General features: G+C 35.7%; 1 protein-coding gene across 10 annotated transcripts in view; it reads right to left on the bottom strand.

Annotated features, from left to right (window-relative positions):
- Positions 1 to 23,940, bottom strand: part of THOC2 (THO complex 2) — a 98,919-nt gene that overhangs the window by 14,060 nt on the left and 60,919 nt on the right. For 4 of the 10 annotated variants that reach the window (XM_036739882.1, XM_036739883.1, XM_036739886.1 and 1 more), the window contains exons 20-33: positions 20,162 to 20,279; positions 14,613 to 14,792; positions 13,571 to 13,735; positions 12,829 to 13,104; positions 11,220 to 11,361; positions 10,572 to 10,729; positions 9,471 to 9,599; positions 7,929 to 8,060; positions 7,656 to 7,840; positions 6,933 to 7,117; positions 6,553 to 6,655; positions 5,300 to 5,733; positions 5,055 to 5,113; positions 3,506 to 3,658 (exon numbers count right to left, since the gene is read on the bottom strand). In XM_036739882.1, coding sequence (XP_036595777.1) covers positions 3,506 to 3,658; positions 5,055 to 5,113; positions 5,300 to 5,733; positions 6,553 to 6,655; positions 6,933 to 7,117; positions 7,656 to 7,840; positions 7,929 to 8,060; positions 9,471 to 9,599; positions 10,572 to 10,729; positions 11,220 to 11,361; positions 12,829 to 13,104; positions 13,571 to 13,735; positions 14,613 to 14,792; positions 20,162 to 20,279 — 2,419 coding nt within the window. Of the gene's footprint in view, positions 1 to 3,505; positions 3,659 to 4,239; positions 5,114 to 5,299; positions 5,734 to 6,552; positions 6,656 to 6,932; positions 7,118 to 7,655; positions 7,841 to 7,928; positions 8,061 to 9,470; positions 9,600 to 10,571; positions 10,730 to 11,219; positions 11,362 to 12,828; positions 13,105 to 13,570; positions 13,736 to 14,612; positions 14,793 to 20,161; positions 20,280 to 23,940 lie in introns of those variants that run through there. The other 6 variants (XM_036739884.1, XM_036739885.1, XM_036739887.1 and 3 more) reach the window with 4 other exon arrangements.

Raw genomic sequence — 23,940 nt, 5'->3', positions numbered from 1 at the left:
TAGAATTAATAAGATATAAATGTTACTGATCAGTACTGGAATTTGTCTGAATAAATGGGATAACAGGAAGAGAAAGTGATTTATTCAACAAAATATTTATTTAACACCTGCTATATGTGTGGAACTGTACTAGGTACTCATAATCATTAAAGTGGGACTAGCTACATTTTCTACCTTTAAGTAGCTTTACTCAAAAAGGTAAATACACACAGTCTCCTCCTCCCCTCCAAAAAACTGAATTATATGACCACTATTTCATGATGGTTTATAAATGAAAATATTAAATATAGATAACTCTAAAGGTGAACTGCTTAGAGTGAACATATATATATATATGTATGTATGTATATATGTACATACACAGAGTCAATACTCATTTATTTGCAGGTTCCATATTTGTGAATTTGCTGACTTGCTAAAATTTGTAACCAGAAAACCAATACTCATTGTACTTTCATGGTCATCCTCAGATACGTACAGAGCAGTGAAAAATTTGACTCCTCCAATGCATATGTTCCCAGGTGTGGTCAAACAACGTTTTGCCTTCTTGCACTCATACTGTAACCAAGTGTCCTTTTTAATGGTCTACTATTTTTTTCAGATTTTTGTGCTTTTTGTTGGTGATTTCACTGTTTGAAGTGCCTCCCAAGCATAGTGCTATCTAGTGTTCCTACATACAAAAAGGTTGTGATGTGCCCCACATAAAAAATACGTTAAGTTAGATAAGCTTCATTAAGGCTTCATTATAGGTACTGTTGGCTATGAATTCAATGTTTAAAAAAAAAAAATCAGCAATCTAGTATATCCAGAAAAAGGAAGAAGAAATTTGCCAATCTGTATGTGAGGCTATCTGGAAAGTGATAAAGTAAATGAGAATTGCAGGCAACTAACTCTGTATTTCCCCTAGGAGCAATGGTTCAGTATTCACTAATTCAGCATTCATAGCAACTTTATAGACCTTAACTATCGGCGAATGACAAGAATTGACTGTGTGTGTAGAGAGAGCAAAGCAAAACTGAAGGATCAAAAACTAGAATGGGAGAAGAATTTTAAGAGCAAGATTCATAAAGTAGCACTAAAAAGAAACAGGGAAACAGACTTTCTAAACTCTGAAATTCAGAAGTTAAACCCACCCAATAGGACTAAAGTCACCTATTTGGGGGATTACTAAAATCTTACTGAAGTATTTTTTTAAAGCATTTGATGGAAAACTTTTTAGGTAACATAATTCTTTAAAATTCCTTAAGTCATAACTTTCAAAAATATTATAATATTCATTACAACACCTTTGAGATTAGAGTTGAGGCCAAATTCTTAGAAGTTATAAAAAGTTTAGGCCCAGTTTTGAAAACACACATGATGAAGCATTGATTCTAGCCAGATTATAATTACTATTTGTTCAAGGTACTTCCATAATATTCTAGAAAAAAACCTATGACCTAAAGAGAGAAGAGGGAGAGAAGGGTTGGAGAAAGGGAAAAGAAGAGGGAAAAGAGACTAAAGATCCTTTTGAAAAAAAACTATACTTCTTCATAGAATCACAGAAGGCTAAATGGAAAGGATACTAAAGATCACTTAGTCCAAATCTAGTGCCACCTGCCCCTCTTTTCAAACCAATTTACAGATAAGAATATTTAAATTCATGGGAGCATAAGCAATTTGCTCAAGGTCACTCAGCTAGTTAAAGAGCAGAGCTAAGACTCCTGAAAAGTCCAGTTTTCTATGCCATTCTTCTACTAAAAAAAAAAAACAAACCACAAACTGCTATGTGTTTAGCATTAGAGTTTAGGGGGTTGGTTCTACCATTAACTTAGCTATATGACACTTAACAAATATCCGTGTCTCTGTTTCTTCATCTGTCAAATGAATAGTACTTGTCCTACCCCACCCCCAAGAGAGGCACTGTGAGGATGAAATGAGATCAAATATAAGTGAAATTTCTTTGAAAAAATATAAATACACTAATGTGATATATTATCCGTCTTTTAGTAAAAAAAAAAAAAAATTTAATTAACTTCATTACTTTAGAAGCAAAGTTCTCTCTCAAGTCAGCAATGTCATCCTTTAAACCTTCCTGGGAAAGTACCCAATAGAACATATAGATGTATATAATCTACAACGATATAAACCTACTTTTACTTTATCTCACAAGTAACTTTAAAATACCCACAATACTATTGAAGTAATGATATAAAAAAATATTTTTCTGGACTAACATAACATTTGTACTTCTTTGAAGATGCATTAAATTCTTTCAAATAAGTCTCCCAAGGATAAGAAACTTCTCTTGAATACCATAACATATTTTTAGAGCATCATTTTATGACACACCCACACTAATTAAAACCCTTCAAGATCAAGGTGCTTTATCTGCCCAGTATCAGAACAGCCATTTAATTTATTTTACAGCTACAAATCCAAAAGCAGCTGGTGTTAGGTCCAATGTTGAGGCCCTCTTTCAAAAGAGGAGTGTAAAGTTATTTCCTAATGGTCCACTAGTAAGAGAAAGCACCCTTAATAGACCTTAAGCTCAACATTTATGCATGAAAAAGTTTACCAAACTACAGCACTAAAACATAATCTGGAAATGCAAGGATCAAATCATTTCACTTCTAGTTAGAGAGAATAAAGAATACACAAGAGTGATACCAAGGAGTTAATAGTGGTATTTAAATACACCTGGGCTGAGAGTCATTTCTGAAAAATGTTTTTATAATTAAATCCCTTGGCCTTCCCATATTGCTATTCAGAAAAATAAAAGACTATCAACTGTGTGTTTAAAAAGCGAGGAGATAGGTTGTCTCCTCAAGTGTTTGGTTCTCTGGAATGCACGTGTTTTAAGAGCCAATCAGAGTACTGCCAGTCTAGTGTGTGCCAATTTAAAAATATCTGTCTCCAAAAGCAAGTAAGAATGATGGCATATTTTTTAAATGGCTTGCCTGCAAAATATTAACATATTTTAGTGGCAAGCATATTATGTTAAAGCTTACTATATTATTATAGTATATTAAAATATATTAAAGCTTAATCTAATTTTACATGAGAGGGCATATTTTCACATTGATCCTGACATACATAATGTATAACCAAGACATTGGTAGTCCAATTATTCAATTACCTCTGTCTGCCTTAGTTTTCTCACTTGTAAAATGGGGATAATAACAAGCACCTACCTCCCGGGGTTGTTGTGAGAATAAAACAACATAATATTTGCAAAGAGGTTAGGACAGTGTCTGGCACATATCAGACACTTAATAAACACTTATTCTCTTTCCTTCCTTCAATGATACAGGTGGGGAATAGAGTGTCTATTAAACACTGAAATAAAGAACTCTTTGGTATACTCAGTCATCTAGGCCAGCAGGTTGGGTAGACTTTCTAAGAAAAACATGAACTGCAACAAGATGAAAAGGTATGGACAGACTACAATATACATCAGTGCAGATAGTGCCCAACTGATTAAATCATTAATTGATAAGAGTAAGAAGATTTAAAAGACTCAAACCTTTGCTGATGACTCCTTGAGCTCGCTGAGGCTGTCCTGTAGAAAATGAATGGAGATGACAGGTGAGCTGGAATAGTTCTCAGAATCCCGAGAAACTTGGAAGTATGGTTGTAACCTTGAAACAAACCAGCTACTCCTTTTCTGGGAATAAATCTAGTGATGTTATCACGTGAATATCAATATAAAAACAAAAAAACAAAAACAAAAACAAAACAAAAAAGAAAAAAACAAAAAGAAAAAAAACAGAAAAAAAAACAAACAAAAAAAAAAACAGAAAAAAAACTATGTGAGATATCAAAAGATAAAATTTTTCATGCCCAATTTGACAAGTGAAAATTCCTCCCACTTTCTCCCAATAATTTAATAACATGCCAATCTTTTTTTCTACCCCCACTTAAAATAAAGCACATTTAGAGGCTTAAGAGTGTGGGGAAAATATTACATCCATTTTTTTCCCCACTAAAACTTTAAAAAACAATGGAGGTTACTGTGGAAGAACACTTATTCCACATGTCCTTTTAAAATCCACTTAAAGGGTAACAATATTTACTATTCATAATTTTTTTCGTCCTATCAAGAATACTTAACAGTTTATACTTGGGGGGATATAAAAAAATAATCACGCTTTTTTCCAAAGTTCATAAAAAGAGTGAACCTTATGCCTCCCACAGAAAAAAAAAATAGTAATCACGGTATTCCACCACAGTGCTCTTGATGAAGAATTAGTAACTTACAGTTTTAAAGGTTCAACGTACTGCAAATTCAAAGATTCCATGAACTTAGATGATTTAGAATTAAAATTAAACATGGAGCAAGGAATGGCTACCCTGAGTCTTCAAGAAGGCTACACCCACGATTTTGTGCTGCAGTTGAATGCCTGAGGTTTCTCTTTGCTGGGTGGTAGGATTGGATGCCACATCTGCTTTTATCGTAACGGTGGGTTCAACATGTTGGGAACCCAATGGGTATAAACAAACCTCCAAGGGAAGACACAACAGAAGCTGCATGCTCACTGAATATATACAACTACAGGAGAACTGATCACCAAGGAGACTTTAAAATGGAACTCCTTTCAAGATTCCTTCTTAGAAAGGCACACATCGGTATGATGCTCATCAAGAAGCCTGATGAATTCAGAGGTATCTTGTTTATCCCGTATCATCCAGGAAGTCTTCAGTACTATATATTCTTCAATATGAATGCAGAAAAAAATAGGCTCCATTCTGTTGCCAAGACTCATTTGCTTGTAGCTACCATTGCACTCCAAAAAAAAAAAGGACTGCTTAAAACAATAAGGCACTTCTGGGTAAAATTTCTCTTGCACTTTGCAAACACTATTTACAAATTTAGTGCTAGGTCCTTGAAGTTTTAGTAAGAAAAATATGCAACAGAAAAAAGTCCACCAATACAGACAAGGAATGCATTGTGTAATGCAATACAAAACCTCCAGTGGCTCCAGTGAAGGCACAAGACTTGAAGGAAGTCGGGACACTGGTTTTCCAAACAGGTGAGCCTAACATGGACGCTGCCTTCCTCAGGCTATACTAACCTTTACTGTTGAGGAATGTGATGGAGAAGAGTGGCTATCAAGTTTGCGGCGTTTTTGTTCTATTAGAAAGAAAGGAGAAACAACGATGAAAAAAAAAAGTTAGAAAAAAGGGTATTTATTTAATACTTTTTCCAATTACATTTTCAAAATGAAAGTTTTAAGTGACTAAGTATTCACCGGGCACATGTTCACAGAAGGAATCTAGTAAAATGACAAGATGGAAATATTAATAAAGTTGAACTTACCCCTTTCAGACTCTGATGTTTCTGATCGGGGAACAGGTGACTTCAAGGACCCAGCAACTGGTGTCTTTTCTCCTCCTTTAACATTTTCCTTGGATTTCGTTTCCTTCGCTACATCTTTCTCTCTGGGTGGTTCCTTGTCTCTTTCCTTCTCTACAGCTGACTTTGATTCAGTGTTGGTAACAAGTGTCTTGAATTTTTCATCTTTAGAAGATTTTTCATCCTTCTTGAATTTTTCCTTCTCCTTGTCAGACTTGGGTGTTTTTTCCTTGATCTCTTTTGCTTTATCATCTTTGTTTGCCCGCTCTTCCTTTGGTTTTTCTTTACCATCTTTACCAAGTGCCTTGGCCTCTGGAGTGGCAGCTGGAGTCTTTTCTTTTTTTTCTCTGTCTTTTTCTTTCCCACTTTTCTCTTTCTCACTTTCTTTAGTAACTTTGCTTCAGAGAGATTAAAACGTAAGAGTTAAAATTTAATTCTGACAAATAAAAATGAAACATCTACATGTAATTTTACAATTCAGGCAATATGAAAAACTTCAGGTTACCCATTCTCACTGTCTCTCCCGCCCCCATCTAATTTCTACTTCATGTGAGGTACAAGATTTGAACCAGATCTTGGTGACTCCAAGGCAAGCCTGCTATCCTCTAGGTCACACTGTCTTATCTACATAATCTAAATGAATAGAAGAAGGAACAAATAAAGTGGGTGAAAATTAATAAAGTGAATCTGATATATCTAGACCTAGAAGGAAGGCCATGTAATCTGACCTCCTTATTTCACAGAGGATGATACTGAGGCCCAGGGTGGTTAGGTGATTTGTATAAGATCATTCAACTAAGTAAGCATTAAAAAGAAGATTTGAAATCAGGTCCTCTGACTCCAAAGCCACTGCTTCTTCCACTGTACAATACTGTAATATCTCATCAAAAATAGGCTCAAGGAATACATAAATGACAAGTTTACAACAGAGGTTATTAATTGGAAGCTATGTTTGACGTATACACATAATTTTAGAGGAAGGTTCCTTTGCTGGTTAACAACCACAATTGTCCAAATATGAAGAAAAGAAATACATGCATGAATAAACCAAAGAGCTGACTGACTCAGTGTAAAAGTCGCTATGCCCAAGAAAAAGCTGTACCCTATATTCCAAAGAATAATACATAAAGTTTTACAATTATCCCTTTCATCAATAACTCCATATTGACTAAATACAAATTCACAAATTAATAATACAACATAATTAGAGGTCCTACCTATTAGAAGCACTGTTTCCATTACTTGTAGTCGCTTTAGGTGTTGCACTGGCAGCTTTACTAGCAATTTTCACAGCACCCTGAGACTTCTCCTTCACTTTGTCTGAAATAAGAAAAAAATAAGACTTTATGTGAAAAACCCCATATGCTTTCCAGAGGCAGTATTAAACAACATTTTTCCACTAAAATGGCTACAGAATAATGGCTATGAAGCAGCAACAACCTAATAATTTCTCATGATGCTAAGACACTCTCTGCTACAAAGTTGTCACAAAACACCACCACAAATCCACCAGGACTTATGTTGATATATTAGTTTGCTGAACCGAATTTTTAACCTAATTTGGGGTTACTTAAAATTTTCTACAGAAATGGCATACCAGTCTCCTCAGTAGTGCTTTCTTCCAATTTAGCTGCATTTATTGTGAGTGATGTAGATAGGCCAACACCACCGGGCCCATTTTGTACAGTGGCAGCAACAGCATTCCTTGGGGGAGGATCTTTGTGGTGGAATTCATTTTCAGGTATCATGTATGGCTTTCTACTTTTCAACTGCCCAGAATAGCTGAAATTCGCACAAAGTGTTAAATACACAAACAAAAATCAAGGTACAAAAAAAATGGGTCTCATTCTGTAAAATAACAAAAAGCAAACTACATTTCACCTTTCAAAATATAATGATCTTCTCCCTCCCCATCCTCAACCTCAAAATTGCTGAAAGCCTTTGGAGACTTAAGTCTCTCTGAACTCTTCCTCTGAAATAAAAAAATCTCCAAACACAATGAAACTCAATCTAAAAATGTGATTTTTCCTTTCACTCTTAGATGAAAACACTGCCAATTCACCTTGTGATAAAGCTAGGTCCTTCCCTCAGCCCCCAAAACCAAGACATCTTATATGACTCTGAAACTGTCACACCATCCGGTATAAACCAGAAGCTGATAACTGGAAGTGACAACTCTCACCAGCCTGTGGGGACATGATCTCATAATCTCCCGAAGTAAGTCAGAAGATAAAACTTCACCACTGTAAAACATTTCAAAGTCTTCAGCATCCTTCTGTTATCTAATTTCATAAATCACTTTATAGTAAGATTGTGTTACCCCATAGCCAATGCATATAGGTCATGTCTCTTCTCTTTCTCTTCTTGACAGATCTTATGCACTCTTCGTTCCAAAGCCTGGCCCAGGTTTAAAACTTTAGGATACCAAGGAAGTATTTTGGTCAACACGATGAGAATGTTCCTGATATGAGTATATTCCCCCGTTTCAAGGCAATGCACTGAAGCCTACAATAGATTTGAAGAAATGTGTTGACAATTTAAATCAATGCTAAGAAAAATTAAGCCTTTGAAGAACCACAACCTTGGTTTTTACCTTTGTTAGTTTATAATGCCACTTGTGTACAACATGTCGAAAATTCTCATAGTCTAACTGATCAGCTTTGTTTCCACCATCAAATCCAGTTGCCCGTAAAATGGTAAGGAAGCCTGGATAGTTACCACATTCCTTAGGAGAGAGTTGATCGATAAATAAATCAACAAACATTTATTAAGTACCAAGTATGTTCAAGTCGAGGCACAATGCTAGCCACTAGAGATAAAAAGATAAAAGTGAGTCCCTGCCCTCAAGGAACTTAATATCTAGTGAAGGAAAACAGCATGTGCATTTATAGAAGTATTTATAAAATGGATAAGAGATTATTTTCAGGGAAAGAAAGGGGGGGGGGTGGAGAGGAGATCAAGAGCGCATTTAGTGAGTGAGACAGCAAGCAGGTAAGACCTGCAATAACTTGGGCAGCTGTGTGGAGTACAGACTGGAGTGGGGTACGGGGAGGCTAAGAGTACAGTACATTGCAACAGTACTAAATTAGGGTGATGGCCACATGAGTAAAGAGAAAGGGACAAGTGATCGATATTATGGAATTAGAAATAACAAGATTTAATAACTGGTTGGCTGCATGGATACAATGAGGAATTAAATGAGGAGTTAAAGATGGCATACTCAAAGTTGTGAACCTGGATAACTAAGAGGGTGGTAGGGCCATTGAAAGGAATAGTGAAGTCTGCAACTGGGATGGGTTTGGGGGAAAATCTAATGAGTTCTATTTAGGACATGGTGAGCTTGAGGTGCCTAAAGGACATCCAGTTAAAAATGTCCAATAGGCAGGAACAAAACTCCAAAATTTCCAAGGAATAACAAAAAAAATAACACTTGATTACTTAACTATACCCCTAAAGGGAAGAGTAAATATTTAAATACCAGATGGTCTTCACATAAAGGCTCACTGGCATTATTCAATGATAGAACTACTGACTAACAAGTGACTGCATCTCTGTGCACCCCACGATACAAAAACCTAATGGGTACTTCAGTATTTGGTGCCTTACCATTGACTATAGATAATAATCAAAATATGTACAACTCTTTTCCAGTAAAGGAACTATGCTTCTAAAGCATAATGTTACTATGATGAAACCTTAAGCTCAACTTTATTTTCAAAACTGAACTGATAGTGACAGTTCATATTCATATTCCAGGTGAAGTTTAAGATAAAATTCCTAGTGGGAAGAGAAGAGGTGAGAGAATTTGGAACTCAAAGTTTTAAAAACAAATGTTCAAAAACAAAATAAAAAAAGTTTTTTCATGCAACTAGAAAATAAGATACACAGGCAATGGGGTGTAGAAATTTATCTTGCCCTACAAGAAAGGAAGGGAAAAGGGGATGGGAGGAGAGTGGGGTGATAGAGGGGAGGGCTGACTGGGGAACAGGGCAACCAGAATATATGCCATCTTGGAGTGGGGGGGAGGGTAGAAATGGGGATAAAATTTGTAATTCAAACTCTTGTGAAAATCAATGCTGAAAACTAAATGTTAAATAAATAAATAAATTTTTTAAAAAAAAGATAAAATTCCTACCTTTTCATAAATTGCTCTATCACTATGCCACCTAGTCACAGTTTCTAACATGCAGCAGAGAAATCTTCCATAGCGACTACCTTCATTTTCAGTACAGCTTGCTACTGTGTAAATTATATCAGAGAAAACCTACAAACAAATAATTACAATATGAAACATAAAGTATAAAAACCAGAATTACCACCATGCATTTATAATAAACTGAATTAGTAATTTGTTTAATCTAAATCTAAAACATTTTTGCATTTACGTTCTCAAGTCCTAAGCTTCAGCATAGCATGTGGTGACCCTAGGCTCCTGAAGGTAATGCACAAGGTCTCCAGTCCTCTGGAGCTCAAAAAGGCTTCCAGTATTGGCCTAAGCTAGGGTTATTCTTCAGACTATCTCAGCTAGCCCTGGGAGTCATCACCATGTTGAGAGAGAACAATTAGCTTTTCAGCGACATCAATTTCCAAAGACCACTGCTAAGTAACAAAAGGGGTTTCACTACTCTGCATCAGTGAAAAGTGATCAACACCAACGAAATTGCAAGTGCCTGAAAAGTACTGAAGGACACACTCTTACTCAATCAGACATACAGGTAAGGGAAGGGAGAGAATAAGCATTTACACAGTGCTTGCTATGTGCCAGACACTGTGCTATAAGCAACCCCACCAACACCAACACCATTTTTTAAACAATATTATCTCATTTGAGATATGGTCAATCTCCACTGAGAGAGCAATCCTTTACAGAGGTTCCCCTAAGAGCAAAAGAAAGAGAGAGCCAGAGAGGAACTAGAATTAGCCATCCAACATTAGTGTACAGCAGTCACTTGACTAGCAAGAGGCATACATTTTTAAAAAAAGAAGAATACATCAACACCAACAGCTGGAAGGAAATTGTTTTATTGGTCCTTCCATTAAATCTTTCCTATATGTATATGGAGATGTTTTGCATTTAGGGGGTGGGAAAGATTAGAGCATATCTACCTATGAGACTACATATAGATAGACCCAACTGCTAAACCTTAATACGTTCCTTAAGATATGCTAGGAAATTTTTTTTAAACTTGTAAGAAATACTATTTACAGTCTCACAACTGTAAAACACAGAACTTACTCGATCATAACACAAAAGTGTGGAAAAATTAAGTGTTTTCTGCTGATGTACCAATTCTACAAAACGAGCACAGTAAACAGCATCAATGGCTGAAAAAATGCAGCGAGGAAATATACACAGTTGTAGAAATTTTGTGATGGTCTCATTTTTTGTAGATTCTAAAAAGAAGGAAAAGAAATTAAGGGATGAATTCTGCATTTTCAATCAAAGATATTACAAATTTAATAGCCATAAAAACTGGCAGGCTTACTGTACAAAACACTAGCAAATACATCATTTGGTATCCAAAAAAATTTACACCAGGGATAAAATTCATATCTGTGTTCTATACATTTTCTGACTTAATTTATACTTTTTCCAAAAATAAAAACAAAAACCCCCAGAGAAAGACATGTGCAAAGTAAATTGTCATTAATGGGTAGTTTTCTTTACCTATGAAGCATTTTCTAAAAAAATCTTTCACATAGTTCTGTGAACCATTGGTTCCCTCAGAGAACAACTGAGAATAATTCTGAATTTACAAAATTAAGAGCCACATAAGAGTAAACTACCTAATAGACTTAACACACATATAAAAACAGCTCTAAGATCAGAAAGTCTTTCTTAAAGTTTAACAGTTGGGGGAATGAATTATTCCTATCAACTTACTTGCTAAAAGCCAGTTATCTTTTTCCAGTTTTAGTCTCTGCAGAACTCTCTGGACATGTTCTATCTGTTTCTTCTCTTCTTCAAGAAGTTTGTCCTGAAGGGCAGTACACCGTTCCTTCTCCTTTTTCTTTTTATTTGGAGGCTAATGGGTAATAAATAAATGTGATTTTTTCTAATTATGTACAATTTATCTCCCCCTTTCTTAATTTTCTTGAAATATTAAGATCACTGAATTAGCGATATTTTTGCAATATCTTCAATTACTTCAATGCAAAGAACTGCAAAATCCATCTCTCTAAACCTGATCTCCAATAGTTTGCAATTTAATATCCTAGAGGAGGATATGCTGCTTTCACATTAAATTCAACAGCCCCTAAAACTCTACTCATTATCCTTGCCGTGCAAATGGATTCCTCTTCCTGTGTCTCTCCTTAGCACAACCATTGTTCCAGTTTCCGTAGTGAGAAATCTCTTTCACTCTTATCTACAGTCTTCTAAACAGCCATCACTTCTTCCTTTAAAATGTCACCCCCTTTTCTCACTGCACCTTTGTCTAGTTTCTCATTTCCTTATGCCAAGGCTTCTGGAGCAGTGTTCTAGTAGTCCCCAGTACCTACCAATCCCTCTCCTCGACAAAAACCTACTACTCCCAACTATAGACTGATGTCAGACCAACGTTACCTAAATATTATTTTCATCATATCATTCCCCCTTTTCAGAATCCCAACAATGGCTGCCCCACCATGTACAGTCTAAAACTCCTCTACTTAACTTTCAACATGCTTCATAATCTGGCCCCATCCTATCTATACAACTTTATTTTTTTTATTACTACCATATATATAGATGCATAGATAGATAGATATACATACATACATATATATACATATATATATATATACACACACACACACACATACATAAATGTGTACATGGATAGATAGATATCCTCCACTCTAGTCAAAGAGATGTCCTTCTTTTTTAAATACTTCATATTCATTCTCACTTTACACCTCTGCTGATGTGGTTGGGCTATTCTTTCCTAGAATGCCCTAGCCGTTTCTTGCCATTTATTCAAATACTACCCATGCTTGAAAACCCAAGTCCTCCATTGAAGTGTAGTTGACTATTCCAGCCCATGTTTATACTGAGCCTTTGAATTCCAACTGTTTGATACAATGTTCCATGAGTCTTAGTGCTCTTTTAAGCTATTAAGGCTTAAAATGTCATTAAGACTTTGGCAATACCCTGTATTTGGGTCAATAACAGTTTAGCAATTAAATTTCTCTCATTTTTAATTTGCTACCTTTCTCTAAACACACTACAATTTCCTTGAGGGGCAGCAGCCTTATTATATACAACTTACATACAACCCTTAAAAGCACCTAACAGAGTGCTATCAAGAAGAAGAGAGTCAAATCCTTATTGATGGTAATAGCTCCACATACACCATGAATATATAAATGATACATTCAGGCAGAAGTTTAGAATCACCATGAAAAGCTTCATTTTTTGACCAAAGCTGCTAAACTGAGCCAGTAAATTATAAGTTAACATTAAGAAGGTATTCTAGGTGAGCTAGTAGAATAAAAACTTAACAAAAACATACCATTTCCTGATTGTCATCAACTGCTCTCATCTGGATTTTCAGTTTATTGACTTCTCTTTCATAGCTGTTCCGTGGAACTGCAAGGTCATACATTGTCAATGACCAAAATGTGGCATAGAACTGGGGGCTGATGTCATCCCACACTTTTGGCAAATGCAAAGAGACCACTGCCTCATGGACTGGAGCCATCACTATCTCACACGACGTGATGTATTTATGAACTTTATGCTGCTGCTTACTTCCCTTCTCAGCTTTTTTAAGCTCATCATACTTTGACTGGGGATGAAAAATAAAAAACAAATGTTTATTGCACAGATGATTGCTTTCTTTGGTATGTAGATTCATCCATAGGCTTTAAGATTATTGACTCTACCAATTTCAAAACTAACATTCTACATAAGTTTGGCCAGGTGCATAACTCTGGACTATGGTCAAATACTAATTCATAGAATCTATTCACACAAGATTTTCTTTCCAGGTAGCTCAAAGCCCCAGGTATTAACAAAAATACAAGCAAAACTTTCCATAAATGAACATCACTGGTAATCTTTTTTTCTGCCCGTCTGTCTTAGTGTCTCTCTCTCTCTCTCTCTCTCTCTCTCTCTCTCTCTCTCTCTCTCTCTCTCTCTCATACACACACACACACACACACACACACACACACACACACACACACACACACACACACACAATGAAGCCCTAGTTCAGAAAACTTTAGAAATATTTTTTAATATTTACTCACTGAGATATGGTGTGCATACATAGGCCTAGACAAGAAAAATGCTGCATCATGAGGTGTGTGGAACTCATTACAAAGCACATCAATTGAAGGCACTCTCTTTATATAATCCTCTGTGCTTAGATTAGATGCTAAAAAGCCACCAAACTGTACCAGGGTATCATGACACTAAATTGAAAAAACAAAGATAAAAATAATCACATAAATACACTACAAGATTTCTTCAAAGTAAAGATTTCCTTTTAAGATAAAATGAGCTTTAAAATTAACTACTTCACTGACTCAAAAGTTAAATTTAAAATCACTAAATATTAGAGCACCTTACAGATACTCTTACTTCAAAGAAAAAAATCTGCCAGGCCAGAGAGGTCATTGTCTTATCCAAAGTCACACAAGGAGTTCCAGTTTTGTCATAAACTAGTCTGACTTCTGAGCTAGTGTTAAGTCACATTTTGTGACAGAAAGTAACTTACCCTAGATCACAGCATAAATGTCTTGTGTTTCAGAAAAATTTCTTTCAGAATAAAACTACATGGTCTCCTAATCTCCTGCATTATAGACTGCTTTCTAAATGCAGTTATTCCTTCAACTTTGATATACAATCTTTGGCTTTCAAATTATTAACACATCAAAATCTAGATTTCGTAAAAAAAAAAAAAAAAAAAAAAAAAGACAACAGCCATTACAATTATATCTGTGTCTGGGATTCAAAATTAAAGAAGATATATTTGAAGGCTGATCATGAAACAAATTAAAATTTACAGACATTAGTTGTAGAATTTCTATTTAGATGAAAACCTACAGATAATGCAACATGTACTAACTAAATCAACTCTACTACAAAAATTCTACCCCTCATTCATCTGTTTTGGTATCAAATCCTTAAATATACCACAGACGGACATGCTTTATAGACAAGAAGTCCCTATTTTATATTTGAGAATAAATGAGCATAATACAATCTAATTATGTGTATACAATGTTTTCTAGTTTTTGTGCTCCAAATTAACTATTTATTAAAAAAAGACAAACCACGTTTACTTACCTGGTCATATAATTTTCCCACAAGCTTTAAGTGTTTCTCTCCGCCTTCCTGAAAGATTACACCATTTCTCTGCTGAGCCATAAGCAAGCATAGAGGAAGGGCAAGATCATGGTCCAATAATGCATCCTTTAACCTCTGAGAGGATTTTTTAGTGTTTCTGATCTGTCCAAAATAGCCGCCCTATACCACCACCACCACCCCCAAAAAAAAAAATTAGTAAGTTTCTACGAATGCACACACACACACATACACACACACACACACACAAAATAGCACAAGTTCCAGACATGTGACTTCTTCAGGATAAAGAAACCCCAGTGAGGAAATTTCCTCCACCAAAGCAGATCAGCAACTGTTTCTGTAATTGTAATCTTAGAAAGTTTGCCTGGAGGCACTGAGAAGTCAAATGACTTGACTCATCCAGGGTTACAAAGTCAAAATGTGTCAGAAAGAGAACTTGAACCAAACTCTAAGGTCAGCTCTCTCCATCTCTTCTACCAGGTTGGAATTTATTATCAACCTATTTTGAAAAATATACAACAAATAATCATGTGCCTTAAATAAAATTATAAATCCACAATTTCAACATCCCCTGCTTCTCTTCCTCTAAGAGATGCTCCCTAAATATAGAATACTATCGACTACAGTTAAAATGCTGGCAGTTCAACACTTTTATATTGCTGCCTCTTCCTTCCTTTTATACTTTCTGGAATCCTTAAAATTGGTATAATACAGACAGTTCTTTTCAATGACAATTAGAAGAAACTAACTAGATCAAAACTGACATCTGCATGACAAACAAAACTAGAAGACAAAAGAAATTTGCAACTAATTAGAAAGTTGGTGGAAAGGTTGGAGAATTAAAAGATTTAGAAGAGCCAGTTTTATCTCGCAGCCAAAACCAACCACAAATAAAATTTCAGTGGACAACTGGCAAGCTTGTCTCACAGTATCCATGAGGAATGTAACATAAGCAATGGAAATAACTGTAGCTTATGTACCAACATCTGAGGAAGAGCAATTGGAAAATAGAGGAATTCTACGAAAAGCTTCACAAGATTCTCCAAACCACAGCAAAATATACTTTGATAGGTAATGACTTTGGTGGGCTGGGAGGATGGACTGCGCCAAGACTGACATATCTGATATTTCCTCAAATACCCTAACGTCCTTTAGTCCCTTTCAATCTACTCCCAAGACCTAGTCCTTCGCTCCATCTCAGCTAGAAACAGGGCTGGTCACACTCTTGATTTTGCCATGTGAAACAAGCACATCCATGTTCAAAAATGCCAAAATTCCATTACCAAATCATGGTCTTTTTTCAATCTCTTCATCCCTTACTCCTCCCTTAAACATATTCTTCTACTTCACAATGACCTCCACTCCCTCTACTCCTAAATACTTTCCCTGAATATTGTCTCAGCTTTGACTGTCCTACCATCCCAAGTTCCTTCTTCTACTCATCTCACGTAACAATATCTAACAGCATTTATATAAAGCTTTAAGTTTTGTAAATCACTTTAAATGTTGTCATTTGATCTCATCCCCCTATCATACCAAACTAAATTGTCCTTAATTCTAGTCTCTGATGAAGAGATGGCCCTCTCTCCTTGATAATCTCAAACCCATCCCATCTTCTCTCAGTCCCTACTTCTAATCTTCAATCTCTTTCTCTCACTACTGGTTCTTTCCTGGCTGCCTCCAAGTACACCCAAATTTTCCAGGCCATAACGCATTCTTCTCTCTGACTGTATTTGCTAGCTCCACTTCCTCTCTTCTAAATCCCCAGCAATCTGGTTCCCAAGCTCATCATCATTCAGCTGAAACTGTTCTCTACAAAATTACCAATGGTCTATTAATTGCCAAATCTAATGACCTCTTTTCAATCCTTATCTCTTCTTGGAGTTTCCATACTGCTATTTTCCTACTTTCCTCCTGCCTACACCACGTGGCCACTACTTCTCAGTTTCCTTTGCTCGGTCTTCTTCCATATCATACCTACTAATGTGAGTATATCCCAATGCTCAAACCTTAAACCCTTCTCTTTTCTCTCTCAAAGGATAGCTTCATCAGGTTCCATGGGTTCCAAAATCTCTACTCCAGTAACTCATAGATCTATGCATCCAGTCCTCACATCATTCCTGAGTTCCAGTCCCACATCATCATCTACCATCTGAACATTTCAAACAGGATGTCCCGTAGATATCTCGAGTTCACTATTATTACCCCAAAATCCACCCTTCAGTTTTAATTTCCCTAATTCTGTTGAGAGTAGGACTATCCTTCCAGTCAGCCAGGTTCACATCCTAGTAATCAACCTTGCCTCTTTCCTCTCCCTCCTCCACATACAATTAGTTACCAAGCCTTATTGAGTCTACTTCTTTCATTATTATTAAAAATAATGATGATAATGATGCTACTTTCACCTTTCTTGTATACATCCCTTTCTCTCCACTCACATGGCCACCAACACATTTCAGGCCTTCCTCACTTCTAATGATCTCCTAATTAACTGGTCTCCCTGAGTCAATTCTCTTCCCTCTCCTCCCATCCTCCACACAGCTGACAAAGTGATATTCCTAAAAGCAAAAATCCTACCACACCAATCCCATGCTTGAAAAGCTCCAGTGGATTCCTATTGCTTCTAAGATAAAATACAAACTCTTCTGTTTGGCATTTAAAACCTTTCACAATCCAGCTCTAGACTGCCTTTCCAGGATTATGTTATTCCACTCTACACACTCTACCTTCTAGCCAGACTGGCCTATTTGCTGGGGAGTGTGTGTGTATAAAAACAGCTCATCTTCTAGATCTGTACCTTTGCAAAGGCTATCCCCCATTCATGAAATGCTCTCTTCTTATCTTTAACTTTTAGAATACCTGGGTCTCTTCAAACTCAGCTCAAGTGCCACCTCCCACATGAGATCTTTCCCAATTCCATTCCCCCAACTGCTAGTGTCTCCTAAAATTACTTAACATATTTTGCATTTACTTCTACATGCTATTTCCCTCCCGATAGAAATGTAAAGTCTTTGAGGATAAGAATGTTTTGTTTTTGTCTTTGATAACTCCAGTGAGCAGCACAATGCCTGGAACTTCACAGACACTTAATATATACTTGTTGATTGAACATGACAAAAAAAAAATGAAATTCACTGTGTTTTAGATATAGTAAATGACTGGGTAGTGATGTGTGAGTCATATAAGAAATAACTTTGTACAGTCACAACAAAGCAAAAGTCAAACTCAACATCAAAATTAGAACAAAGGATAAAGATGAAACAACAATGAGAACAAATACATCAGCTCCAAGATGACCTTAAACAAGCTGTAGATGCCCAAAAAATGGAAATTTGAAATAGGCAAAAGATATTGACCTTGATTATCATCATTTCTTGAAGTTTAAAAGATACAATGCAGATGCCACAATGAGGCTAAATGATCCCAGACACTTAGTCAGCAAACACTATCTTCTTGCCAAGTAGAGAGACATTTCAACATGAGGAAGCACCCATTCAGAATAAAAATTTACCTGGAATACACTATGGAAGACGATGGTGAAAGATTAAGAGAAATAGCACTCACAAAATGGCAAAAAGCAGTGGAGGCAAAAATTCATTCCACAGAAAGCTTGATGGAAGACCCAACTAAGCTACATCATCTCAAGAGCATCTACAGATGCAGCTGGCAGGAGGGACAACAAAGAGAAAATAGAATGGTTTTGCTAAGCTTTCTATAACAATCTATTTTCATCATCATTGACAGAGGAACTATCACATATAGACCCTAACATCTCGGTATTAGATAGATGTCCTAAGATGAAATGGCAAAGAGGAAGTAGGAAAAAGAGGCTGGACCAGGTTAAGTCTACATCCTGAAAAATCTATGCTGGCCAGCAAAATCAAAATCTTGACAGCATTGTAGGATCATTTTACAAGAAAATTCAGAGAGGGGGAGAGACCAAAAGAAGAAAAAATGATGAATGTTTCTACTACTGCTCAAAAAAGGAAATCAAAAAGAACAATAACACAAATGTCAATTTTCTCACCTTTGCAAAAGAAAATAATCTAAACCACTGCATCAAAAGAGCATTCTTGATGAAATTAAGAAAAGTTAACAAGCAGGCTTTCAAAAACAGTTTGCAACAGTACATATCTTTATAGCCACACAACTGACTGAAAAGTACAGAGACTACAAGATCCGGCCACGCTCATTTTTAGATTACTAAAAAGTATTTGATTTAGTAGAAGAAAACATAGTCCTAAAAGTTTTTCCCCAACAGGGAGTTGTTCATGTATGTTAAGATGATACACGGTGATTTGATAAATGCAACCAGGAAACTCTATCCAATGACCCTCTAACCAAATGATCTGTTGTCATAACAAGGCATAAAACAGATATGCCAAAAGCGTCTGCACAGTCATGGAGGGATTATCCTACATAAGACCCAAACAGAAGAGAGATTTTATATGATGTCCTCCATATGTTCCTGTTTGCAAAAAAAAAACAAAACAAAAAAAAAAAACTATGTTTGTTAACATGAAGGCCTAGAACATTACAGGACTTTTATCAATGAGATCAATAGTTACTCAAGAGATAGGTCTGATAATTCATTGAGGAAAAACTAAATGGATAAAAGACAATGACATTAGTGAGATGGCCAGTTCAGTGAGTGTTTCTACCCATCCCCCAGCCAACTACCCTATATGTTTATATGTGTGGATCTATATGTGTATACACATACGGACATGGACATACATATAACTGGGATGGACAATGAATAGGACTCAAAATTGAATAGGAAGAAAGAGTGAGTTTCACTACATTCAGGAAATTGTGCAGTGCTTTTCAACAATGCTAACCACACTACGACTCAGTTACTTTTTAATACAACTTTTTCTCCTGTCAATACTGATAGAACTGGTTAATGATTGGTGGATCATCACAATCACCAAAACTCAAAGCATGAGTCACCTTACATGATGCAGATGACCCAAAGTAAAATGGACGGATGCATGGTAGACTTAGAGAGAACAGGCATAAGAAAGTTCATCAAGAAAATGTACTAGCAGAAAAGGAGAGATGTCGGTTATGTGGCGAAGCTGAAGGATGGACAAACAACAGTACTGTACTGGTACTAGTGAAAAGCGTTTTGAAGGGAGCGTTGCTTTTTTTTTTTTCTTTTCAGAAGGCCTAGAGGAACACCTCCAGCACAGCAACTAGATTACCTGTGCAGGACCTATGGGAAAAAAGACAACACTTGCAAAGGAGTCATGAATGAGTTGTGATCTGTGCCAATCCTGGGAGTATCCACATGTATGAGATAATAAATTGACTGATTGAAGCATTACAGTAACAAAGTATAATGCAGAAACTACAGAGTACCTTTTTGGAAATAAAACATAACTGTAAAATAAGAACAAACCTAATTAATGCTGCCATGTAGAACTGAACATTTAATTCACTCAAAAATTTGTTAATAATTGGCTTATTTTACAAGAGGAAAAGAATGAGGTTGAGCTTCCATAGGCATCTCAAAGAATACTCACCTCGGCTTTAAGTTGTTCCCCACCAGTCATGGCCTCTAGTTGCTCCATTGTTATTTCTTCAGTTATTTCAATTCCTGCCATTTTTTGGACCACCTCTTTCAAAATAAGTAGGTCAAAGCTATTCAAAAGGAAAATCAGATATGTGCTTATAGCAGAAACTTAAAATACAGAAGCAGCAGTATATTTTAATTTTTTAATACCATGATTCAAATGAAACATACTTTTTATTGTGGGGGGAAAAAAGAGACCTAGACCTGAGATTTCATTGACATGTGGATTTCATTTCATGCACCCCTTTTTCATGAAGTAGATTTCTAATCGTTCACAAACTTATTATCTTAGAGAGCTGTACCCCAGAAGATCGAGAGGTTAAGAAGCCTATTCCAAGGTCAGAGATAGGACTTGAACTCAGGTCTTCAAATCTCAAAAATCCAACTCTTTATCCACTACAATATGCTTCCTCTACATTATGTGTATATATGAAAATATTACTAGAAATAAGTTGTTAAACATGTATTTTTTTCTAAAAATTATCTTACAGCAGGAAGATATTTTAAAAATTAAAGTTTTAGAAGGACAAAAAAATCACTTCAAAACAATGAAATTCAAAGTATTTAAAGCACATGTGCAGTAAATAGAATGCAAAAGAATCTCACTAAGTCCCAAAAATCCCCATAATGGCATATAAGATGTTATTTAAACTATGCTCACAGACAGCTTTATAAAGCAATGAGTCAGTATTCAAGCCAAAGAAGAGTAGAAACCAGATTATATTTCAATACTTTTCTCTCCAATGCCAGTACTTATATATTTTAATCCTGAAATACTTTAAAGAATTTCCTTTCAGGCACAAATTTAACCATAGAAATAAAGCTTTAGAGCTTCTAAGACCATCCCTTGTATATAATAAAGATGACAGGGAAAAAAGTCTTTCTGGAAGTGGGATGGGTGAGAGATCTTTCATAGGTCCAACTAGCCACGTAACGTATACTTGAAAGTTAAAAGTTATGGGTGCAATTTTTCAAGTTCATTACAAAGTACTTTTAAAACAGTTAAGAGAAAAGCATTGGTTTTCTTTTAATGATTTCATAAAACAAAAGTAAACATTCAAAGAAGTTGGTATATGTCAAAAACCAAAGAGAAACCTTGCAATTTAATGTAATCAAATACTTATTAAGTGCCTATTATGTACCAGACAGGATATGTTAGGTATTAAAGAAACAGATAGAGAGAATGAATGACATTTTTCTTAGCTATCTATTTGCAGGGAAAGCATATATTTTTGTAGGCAAAAGTCTACAATTCTGTGGGTCTCATGTTATGGAAAAAAGGAAAAAGAAAAGCATAATAGCTAGGAAAAGCTAGGTGCAAACAAGATGGGGTCAATGTATTAATTTTAGTGGCCTATATAACTCTTAAGTTTTCTAATTTTTTCTTCAAAAAGTAGGCACCTATCAGGAATGAAGTCCACCTGGAAAACTAGCATCTGGTGGTATTCCAGAAGATAAATATAATGTCAGCTCTTTGACTGTGGCACAAAAGTCAGTGCTAAGTATTTAAAAAAACCAGTATTTCAAGAATATAAGCAATCTGTTCTCTAAAATTAAAATTCTTAAGTTCAGAACCATTTGAGGCATGAGCACCACCTCCTCCATTACAAATGAGTAATATTTAAAGGATCAGAGTACTCTCACCATTTGGTGGTAGTTGGGAATAATAACGAAAAATACATTGTGATCTATCATAAGAGTATATGTATAATCTACAATATCAATACTATTCTCAAGTACTCAAAAGCTTAGTAGTTATTAAGTTTATTTTGGTAACATGTCCAAATAATAATGTTTTGTAGTAAAATATCTATAACTATAGTATAATATCTATAACCTCACATCCATCAGATTGGACAAGTTGATAAAAAGGGGAAATGACAAAAGCTAAAACAGGTACTGCTGCACTATTGGTGGAGTTGTGAATTGGTCCAGCCATTCTGGAAAGCAATTTGGAACTATGCTCCCAAAGCTACTAAACTATGCGCTCTATGCCTACACCCCAAAAAAATCAAAGAAAGATGAAACAGGGTTATGTGTACAAAAATATTTATAGCACCTCTTTTTGAGATGGCCAAAAAAAAAAATGAAAACTGAGGGGGTACTCACCAATTCAACGGTCGAATAGGTTATGTATATGCATGAGATCGAATATTGTGTGCTATAAGAATGATGAAGGGGATGTTTTTAGAGAAATAGATGAAGACTTCTATGAAGTAATGTAAAGTAATGTGAGGAGAACCAGGAGGACAATACAATTTATACAACAGCAATATTGCAAAGATAGGCAACTCTGAAAGACTTGGGAACTATCATCAACACAAAGATCAACTACAATTCCAGAGGACTCAAACATGCTACCCACGTCCTGAGAGAGAGTACTCAGAGTACAATTTGAGACTTTTCTTTGGACATGGTCAATGACAGAATTTGCTTTATTTCACTATACATATTTTTAACAGGTTTTGTTTTTCTTGCTTTTGTGGGAGAGAATACAGATCTGAAAATTTTAAAATTTAAAAAAAAATCCATTGCTTCATCAGACCCCAGAGGTTCAAAGGGACCTCGCCAGAAGCCATCTAGTCCAACACTTTCAGTTTAGAAAGCAGGAAACTGAGGCCCAGCAAGGAGAAATAACTTAGTGAAGATTACACAAAGCATTATAGACCTAGAGCTGGCAGAGGCCATATAGTCCAACTCCTTCATTTTACAGAAGGAAACTTAGGACTAGGATGAGGAAATGACTTGCCCAATGTCACAAAGGTAGTAGTAAGTGGTGGGGTAGGATTCAAAGCAAGATCCTCTGACTCTAAATGTAGTATTTTTTCCACTAAACCATGCTCTCTATCTTCATTAGTTGTTCACTAATTACAGATATGTTTTAGGGGAGTATTATTTTTGTTTACATTGTACTACTTATGTGATACACAAGAGAAGCACAAAAACTTAACTTGAATGTGAAAGGGCACAAAACCTACATTTCATACCATATTAAAGTCTGATTCAAGAGTAAATTTATTTATTTTTCTGCTCCTTGGGTTTATTTTTTTTTCTTTTTTTCTTATTTTTTAAAATACAAATGCCATTTTCCAGTATCATTCCTACTCCCCGAAAAGCTCATCACAAACAAAAACAGTTAAATTATAAGAGGATCAACATCTACTCTACAAACACTGGCTTAGATTACCCCCCTAAAAGGTAAAGAAAGTGTCCTGGAGACTTAATTGGTCCAGAAGATTAAGGTTTCAACCATTAATAAAAATTCCTCTTTGCTCAAGTCTAAAAACGAAGCACTTGCAGAGTCACTTCACTCTCCGGGCAGGCAAACTACAATGGCAAATGTGGAGAGGAAGGGGAACCACATCCAACTGAATGAATGCAGTCCATCATGAATATATTTAGCACAAAATTGTAAATTTCTTTTGCTAAATGTCAGATGCTCTATGAGTGTCTCAGTTTGTCCCAATCACAAGCCTGAACCCACTAGCCAAACACAAATTAAAACCTACGAACACAGCTACCTCCTCTAACTTGGCACCTACATTCTCCCATTTCTCTACAAAGAGAAATCATTAGTACTGTGGAACCAATATTGATCACAGCTTTTAATCAAAAGTCAGGGGCCTTTTAGCATTGTTTATATTTACATTATTGTAGTTTTTTTTTTATTTGTTGTTGTCCTGACTTCCTTTGTTTAAATAAACAGAGGTCAAAACACCTGGACACTCA

Source organism: Trichosurus vulpecula, chromosome X, assembly GCF_011100635.1.
Source record: "Trichosurus vulpecula isolate mTriVul1 chromosome X, mTriVul1.pri, whole genome shotgun sequence".
Taxonomy (NCBI): Eukaryota; Metazoa; Chordata; class Mammalia; order Diprotodontia; family Phalangeridae; genus Trichosurus; species Trichosurus vulpecula.
The sequence above is the reverse complement of the archived record's forward strand: the minus strand, read 5'-3'. Positions and strand labels throughout refer to the sequence as shown.